General features: G+C 49.0%; 1 protein-coding gene across 2 annotated transcripts; it reads left to right on the plus strand.

Moving 5' to 3' along the window:
• The first annotated feature begins 3,051 nt into the window (after positions 1–3,051).
• LOC123136258 (protein SRC2 homolog) lies at positions 3,052–4,804 on the plus strand. Of its 2 annotated transcripts, XR_006466726.1 has the most exons (3): positions 3,052–4,073; positions 4,262–4,463; positions 4,569–4,804. XR_006466726.1 is itself a non-coding variant. In XM_044555599.1 (2 exons), the coding sequence occupies exon 1, from the start codon at positions 3,159–3,161 to the stop codon at positions 4,044–4,046; it is 888 nt and encodes a 295-aa protein (XP_044411534.1). In that variant the 5' UTR covers positions 3,052–3,158; the 3' UTR covers positions 4,047–4,073; positions 4,262–4,777. The 2 variants fall into 2 exon arrangements, 1 of the variants encoding a protein (XP_044411534.1); XM_044555599.1 differs by having other exon boundaries at positions 4,262–4,777.
• Positions 4,805–8,675: the final 3,871 nt, after the last annotated feature.

The raw sequence follows: 8,675 nt of genomic DNA on the forward strand, positions 1-8,675 counted from the left end.
GTCCCGGTACAATACCGATGACCCCCGAAACTTTCCCGGTGGCCGAAACTGGACTTCTTATATATAAATCTTTACCTCCGGACCACTCCGGAACTCCTCGTGACGTTCGGGATCTCATCCGGGACTCCGAACAACATTTGGGTTACCGCATACTATTATCTCTACAACCCTAGTGTCACCGAACCTTAAGTGTGTAGACCCTACGGGTTCGGGAACCATGCAGACATGACCGAGACAACTCTCCGGCCAATAACCAACAGCGGGATCTGGATACCCATGTTGGCTCCCACATGTTCCACGATGATCTCATCGGATGAACCACGATGTCAAGGACTCAATCAATCCCGTATACAATTCCCTTTGTCTAGCGGTATTGTACTTGCCCGAGATTCGATCGTCGGTATGCCGATACCTTGTTCAATCTCGTTGCCGGCAAGTCTCTTTACTCGTTCCGTAACACATCATCCCGCGATCAACCCCTTGGTCACATTGTGCACATTATGATGATGTCCTACCGAGTGGGCCCAGAGATACCTCTCCGTCAACCAGAGTGACAAATCCCAGTCTCGATTCGTGCCAACCCAACAGACACTTTCGGAGATACTTGTAGTGCACCTTTATAGCCACCCAGTTACGTTGTGACGTTTGGTACACCCAAAGCATTCCTACGGTATCCGGGAGTTGCACAATCTCATGGTCTAAGGAAATGATACTTGACATTAGAAAAACTTTAGCATACGAACTACACGATCTTTGTGCTAGGCTTAGGATTGGGTCTTGTCCATCACATCATTCTCCTAATGATGTGATCCTGTTATCAACGACATCCAATGCCCATGGTCAGGAAACCGTAACCATCTATTGATCAACGAGCTAGTCAACTAGAGACTTACTAGGGACATGGTGTTGTCTACGTACCCACACATGTATCTGAGTTTCCTATCAATACAATTATAGCATGGATAATAAACGATTATCATGAACAAGAAAATATAATAATAATAACCAATTTATTATTGCCTCTAGGGCATATTTCCAACAAGCATCACCTAGCGCTGCTGCGCCAGAGAATGGTTTGCCAATGAGCAGAGTGGGAAAGGAGCACCGGCAAGGTTGGGATTATATGGGTTGCATGAATTGAATGAAAAATATGAATCACCAATGGAAACTGACCCGCCCGGAGCATCGAATGGCATTACTGGTATTAAACTCTCAATAAAGCGTCCTTGCCGATATAAATTCATGGCTGTTCCTCGCCGCACACCATCCAGCTGCGCTATGGAACCTAAGGATCGACAAGCCGCTGTATGTCACGTCCGTGCAACCGAATGGACCGAGTAGGCGAATCCGTCGTGTCGGTGGAAATCTAGCGCAGTCGCCATAGCAGTCCAAGCCCCCGCATCGGTCGGCACCCAGTTCGGAGGTGCAGCCACGGCTGCGAGCGAAAGAGATCAAGGTCCCGAGCGTCCAGTGTTTTGGGTTCTCCACTTTTGCCCTGGACGGGATCAGAGTACAGGCCCAGTAGGCCCAGTTGAATCTATGATGCCCCAAAAATCCACGGGAGCAGCGGCCCGAGATGGCTAGCACTCGTCATGAAGCCTCTACGCGCCATTTGGGTGCAATTAAGAGCAAATTCGACGGCCAAAAACGACTAGAAGTGACGATCCAACGATTTAAAATGCTGATGGCCTGACAGGGCTGGGAGGGTGCTCAGTTTTAATGTATCTAAAATTTGCTAAATTTAATGTGTCATAGTGGCTTGTTCTGGCCGCCTGCGTAGCTTGAGGTCATCGTTCTAAGTCTAGCAGCCACCATTTCCGTGCAAAATTTTCCTTTCTTCCGACATGTGGGCGTAGTGGTCAGAGACTTGTACTGAGCAAGCCATCATTTGGTAGTGGGTCTCACGCCATTTGTGCGCGCTAACCGACATATAGGTGCCACGTCTGTATATTTTACTTCTAGTGAAGGGATTTGCGTCAATTTCCACCCTTGTGGCAAGTTTTATAATCAGTTTAATGTATTTTTCAAGTTCAGACACTAAAGTGAATATGGATCATAAGTTTATGCGTCACTGATGTAAATACCTCTTTTTTATTATTTTTAGGCAAAAAATACCTCTTGTTGTGAATTTATTCATCAGTCCAAGTCACCTGGCAGTTTATTCTCGGGCTTGTTTCTGCAATTCAAGGTCATGCCGATACACGGGAAGCCGTGCCATTCCCAGCTTTCTGGTGGCGTGCTGACGCGACGCGGTTTCGCGTCCAAACCGTGTGTTGGTCCGCTGCCTCCTTTGGAACGCTTTTCCCGCCTCATCTTATCTTGGTCGGGTCGCTTTCCGTCGCCCGTCCGGCGGTGTAGCAGAGGCCCCTGTTGCCGTGGTGATGGACCAGGATTCATCATCGGGAGAGACGTGCTGCGAACCTCGCTGTTGTCGCCGGCTTCCATCGGTCGTTGTCTGCGCCAGCCACACTTGCAGTCAAACTCGCACGCCGTTACCTATTCGTTCGTTCTTACATTTTCTAGAAGCATCAAGCATGTAGTACCCATCGCAAATCACAAAGAAAAGATAAACGTCCGGTGTGATTACATGTGCGGATAGATGGTGCTAGGATGTTCCAGTTCTAAACGCATGTCGTACGAACAAATCAAAGAAACTTGCCGGCAAAAAAGCAAATCAAGGAACATGTAGTACAATTCGTGCGCAAGCAAAACATAAGATCCGTGCAGTGTTGCCGAGGCTCCAAAAATCCTTGCATTTATATATTTACTGGCCTAAGTTTGGATGGGTTTTGAATGAATGCAAAGAAAACCTATTTACCGGCCTAAGGAACGGAGGGAGTAACAAAGAAAGCCAAAAGTGAGCCTGACGTCTGGATGAGCAAAAGTAGAACCAGTGCAGTTTTGGTGAAGGAAAATGATAATAAACACGACGAAACTGAATAGTGTAACATTTTACCCGTTCGTCCCAAGGCGCCCCTCCGCCCACCGGCAGAGAACTTCCAGAAACAGCACGACCGGATAGATCCCGCCCGCGCCCCTATTTATACCCTGCCCGCTCATTCGCCTCCCGCATCACCCAACAGCACCCAAGCAGAGCACAGCAGAGCAGAGCATTCGGCTCCTCCATTTCACGGCGTGAAGGCAGGGACACGGCGAGCATGGGGTCGAGGTACGAGGTGGAGGTGACGGTGGGCTCGGCGCGGGACCTCAAGAACGTCAACTGGCGCAACGGCGACCTGCAGCCCTACGCCGTGCTCTGGGTCGACGACGGCCCCAAGTGCTCCTCCCGCGTCGACCTGGACAACGGCGAGAGCCCCGAGTGGGACGAGAAGCTCACCGTCCCGCTCCCGCCGTCCACCACCCGCCTCGAGGACGCGGTGCTCCACATCGACGTCGTCCACGCCAACGCCGCCGAGGGCACCAAGCCGCTCGTGGGGTCCGCGCGCCTGCCGCTGCGCGACGTCCTCGACGACGCCGGGCTCGGCGGCCGAGCGTCCCGCTCGCTCCGCCTCAAGCGCCCCTCGGGCCGGCCCCAGGGCCGCGTCGACGTCCGCGTCGCCGTCCGCGAGACCGCCCGCTACTACGACCCCGCCTACCCGCCGCCCTACGGCCAGAGCCAGTCCCAGTCCCGCGACCCCTACGCGGCCCCGGCGCCGTACGGCTCGGGCGGGTACGGGTACGGCCAGCAGCAGCAGCCGTACGCCGCGCCGCCGTCCGGCTACCCGGCCGCCTACGGCGCGGCCGTTCCCCCGCAGTCCGCCGGGTACCCTGCTGCCTACGGCGGCGCGCAGCCGGCGTACGGCGCTGCGGCTCCTGCCCCCGCGTACGGGTCGGGCGGGTACGGGTCGGGGTCGATGAATGACCCTGCGAAGAAGAAGGGGATGGGGATGGGGGCGGGGCTGGCGGTGGGCGCGGCGGCGGGGGTGCTGGGCGGGCTGGCGCTGGCGGAAGGGGCGAGCTACCTGGAGGACAAGTTCGAGGACGACGTGGCGGAGAAGGTGGAGGACGACCTGGCGGGCGGCGGCTACGACGACGACGACTACTAGTCGAGAAAATGAGACCGAGAGATCGTTGTATGCGCCATTATCTTCTTTGCTATTTGGACTGAATAAACACGCCAAAAAATTAACAACGAGTGTAGCAATACATCAAATTGAAATGTTCTTTGTGCCTTCCTTCGGTGCTCCGGTGATCTGGTGTTGGGGTCGGTCTTGGAGCTCTTCTGGTGTTGATCCACTCAGATTGATGTGTTCTTTGGCAGCGGTGTGAGCCGTCACGTATGCGGGTTGTGGACGCCTCTGGAGTCATTGATACGTCTCGAGGTTGATTGCTGCGGCTTCCCAACAACTGCAGAAGCATCCATCCATCTACCTACCTCGGCCGTTCAAATCTGATCGGTTTGAAGAAGGAAGCATCCCTGCAGCGGTCCAGCACAAATCCTCTGTGAGCTTGAGACGACGACGGTGAGACCTTGGCACCGACAAATTGTTCAACACAGCATCGTTGCCTGGACTGGCTTTGCTTTTATCGTGTTTGTACAATCTTGACTGACATTCTGCTCCGGTCAGGGAGGGGTGACGCGTCTTCAACTCGCTCCGGTGCTTATAGTCGTCGCTAGGTGGTCTACGAACATGGTTATAATTTTTATTGGATCTGTCTAGAACACATCTGGATGTGATATCTATGTCACATCTAAACTGATGTCCACTCTGTTTATGGTTTATTTTTCTTGTGTCCTAGTTTTTTTATTTTTTGTTGATGCATTATATATTTGTCGAAGCTTAGATGTGACATCCTTAAAAAATTCTAGATGTGAATTAGACAAACTGATTTTTATTACCTCTATTGTTTTTTGTATGGTCATGATTGAAGATGAATAGATTGGAAGTTTTTCGAAAAAAAAACAATGACATAGATTTATGGTGTCTAGTCCTTGACCTCACCTCTCAATGTCGTACTATTATGGCAATTAGTTAAGAATTGAACGTTGCATTCTATAAAGACGATAACAATTGACATGACTTAGATGAAATTGATGATAAATGGGGCGTAAAATGCAAGTACAATCCAGAACAGAGGACATAATATGACTAGTGCATCATGGAGCTGTTTGATGAGGCGGCTGGGCTGAGAACCAACATGAGCAAATCAACAACTCTACCCATAAGGTCTTCCGAGGAGGAGATAACAATGACATGCAATGCCCTCCAGTGCTCTTTGGGATCCTTCCTAATAAAATATCTCGGGTTGCCACTATCGCTTAGAAAGCAATCAGCATCACAACTACAATACTTGGTTGACCATATGGCCAATAGACTACCAAGGTGGAAGGCATCACTAATGCCGAAGAGTGACAGTCTAACTCTGGTGCAATCTGTGCTATGCGCCATGTCAATTAATGCAATGATGGCAGTACTGGATCTCCCTATGAAAACTATCGCGACCATGAACACGATTTGTTGAGGGTTCTTGTGGTGCAGAAGAGAAGAAGCGAATGGTGGTAATTGCACGGTTGCATGGGACAATGGTGTGTATGCCCAAGTGGGTAGGTGGATTGGGGCTACCCAACCTAAGATGGATGAATGTGGCCATGCAGGCTCGTTGGCCATGGCTCAAAAGGACTGATGAGACGACAATGGAATGAATTCAAAATCAAGGTTGCTGAAGAAGCAAGGATGTTTTGTCAGGCAACCATGCGGTCTACTGCACATTTTGGCCGGACAATGTTGTTTTGGGAGGACCGATGGTTAGATGGGCGAAGAGTTCAGGAGATTGCGTCGCGGGTTTACGAGCTGGTTACACCACGGGCTCGAGGGACGAGGTTGGTCAGTGCAACTATGGAGAACGGGTCTTGGGCAATAGATCTACGCCCCAACTTTGGACCAGATACGTTGCAAGAGTTTCTATCACTATGGCAAACAGTTAATGCTTGGGAGGCCACTGAGGATTTGCCGGATGGTGTAGCCTGGTCTTGGGAGGCAAATGGGCAATTCTCGGTCATATCAGCGTATGCGGCTGGTTTTTGGGGAAGGGAGGTCATTTCTACAGCGGATCTGACATGGAAGTCACGTGCCCCACTGCAGTGCAGATTCTTTACTTGGCTGGCAATGAAGGACCGATGCTGGACCTCGGATCGTCTTGCGCGAAGAGGTCTACCTCACCAGGATGCATGCCCGTTCTACGATCAAGAGGAAGAAACGACCAACCATATACTGCTCACGTGTGTATTTGCTCGGACTACTTGGGCGGCATTTGCGACTCGCTGGGCAAACCAGAATGGACCCCCTTTCCCCAAGACGTACTGGCCGAGTGGGCCGTTGATAAGAGGGAAGCAAACAATTTGAGTACGAAAGATCTACGCACATTATTCGCACTTGTTTTGTGGGAGCTGTGGAAGCACGGGAATGCCATTGTTTTTGATGGAGCACGGGCGTCGACCGAGCAACTATTACAAAGAGTGAGATATGAGGGTGTGGTCTGGTCCTCCGCGGGACTTCTAAAAGGAAATGTAACTTCCTTCTTTAGTAGGGTAGAGAGGTGGGTGAGTGGTGAGGATTAGCATGTAATATAAACCCTGTAACCAATGATGGAGTCACTCTTTGCCTTTCTTCTTTAATATATTATATGCACACTCGTGCATATTCGAGAAAAAAATAGATTCGTGATGTTTTCAACTACCACTTGGCTTGGAAGCTAATTATATCACATTGTCTTATGCATACCTGGGTTCAGGCATGAAATCTGAAAGAGGCTCACTTGACCGAAAATTCCTAAAGCTCTGCTTTGAAGGTTGCTTATCCTTCTAACTTCACATGTATGTAATAGCTTGACAATGAGAAAAAAGGACATCTCTAACATTCTTTTTTTTGCGGGTGACATTTCTAACATTCTATTAAGTAACATGTAGGGTTGCATAAATTGTGCTACCAAAATAAATATCTAGCTGTCTTACATGATCACAAATAGTATCTAAATAAGAGATTCAAAAGTGAATGCCAAAAAAACCTATGCACAAGCAACACGATGGAGATGGATTATCCTCTGACTACATTATAAAAATTACATTAGCTCACCTCAGTTGTAGCATGTTTGCGTTTTTATTAACATGACAAAACAAAGATCTACACAAACGACATGAGAGTAAGTGAGTTAGACTAATGCAGCCCCAGGATGTTGGTATTGCTGCTGAAACAAAAACAAATAGTAATAAGAAAGGTAAAAGAATAATCAATGTCCAAAATCAATCTAAATGAATCGCAGTAGCACAGACCATACAACCAAAACTATAGTCAGTTCCCTTAGTGTGTGACAAAGCCTGCCTAAATTTGGCTACTTCTCTTGAGTGTTTCCTTGTCTCAAAGTTGTACCTCATGTCCAGGTTGAATGTCCCGAACATCACCTTGTGATCCCTCCAGTACAAAAAGGAACAATGTTATTTACAGAGAAAATGTAGCCTAGCTTTGCAGACGATGGAACGAGAGGAAGTAATACCACATCATCCATGCGACCATCGAGAGGCAAAAAGTCACTCGTGGATCTTGTTGTCGATGTTGCCTTCCTCATTGCTAGCAGTCCTTTCGTCCACCTTGCAACTCTTCCTATAGAGGCTAGCGAACAAGATAATGGTTGTGACCATGAGGATGTTGAAGACTTGCATGCTGGATATGCCAAGATTGAAAAACCGCGCCAAGCTAGGTGTGGTTTGGCGCATCGCGGTCCCCTACATGACGGTGAGCAACGCGAGCTGGGTCTAAATAACGGAGTAGAGCCAGACAGGGAGGGTCTGTAGGATGCTTTGCACTTGATAAGAGGTGTGATACATTTGGGAAAGTTGTGCGGAATTGGTTAGGAGAGGCAGTGAAGGTCGATGTGGATCAAGATGGGTTTGCACGAGGAAAGCACCTTCGGGTTAGAGGTGGAGGTGGGGGTGACTGAACCACTAAAAAGGGGATTCTTTTCTGGAATCTTCACCGGAGGATAAGCAAGGGACATGGTTTGATTTCACATATGAAAAAAATTCCCCACTTTTGCTTGGATTGCAAGAGACTCATGCATGTCGATGGTAGACGTGAACTGTCGATTGGATATTCTGCTTAGTGGGCAGACACACTTATTATCATCGATACTCTGAGGTGGATATTATCAACCTAAAGTTCCTCCTAATGTGTTTCGGTGTAATGTTGGGGCTAAAGATAAATGTCGACAAGAGTGAAGCGATGATTGTGGGATGTAAATTGGAGGACCAACTTAGGGTTGCACATATGATGAACAACAAGTTAGGTTTATTGTTGTGGCTTCCGGCCAGCTGCAGAAGCATCCATCCATCTACCTCAGCCATTCAAGTCTGGTCGATTTGGAGAAGGAAGCATCCCTTGCTGTGGTCCAGCACAAATCCTCCATGACCTTGAGACGACGACAGTGAGACCATGGCAACGACAAATTGTCGAACACACGAGAACCCTGAGTGTATTGTGTACATAAACATCTGTGACAAGCTTGGTACCAATCAGGTGAGAAATGAAGGCGTCAGAAATCCATGCTGTGGTTTATGATCAATGGCTTCCCTACTATACGGGTACGGCGTTAAACACCACACACATAATTGGATTTGGCCAACTGTTCCTACACTACCATCCCATCACAGTGTTCATCAGTTGGGTTATAACTGATCACTA

This window comes from Triticum aestivum, chromosome 6B (genome assembly GCF_018294505.1).
Source record: "Triticum aestivum cultivar Chinese Spring chromosome 6B, IWGSC CS RefSeq v2.1, whole genome shotgun sequence".
Classification (NCBI taxonomy): domain Eukaryota; kingdom Viridiplantae; phylum Streptophyta; class Magnoliopsida; order Poales; family Poaceae; genus Triticum; species Triticum aestivum.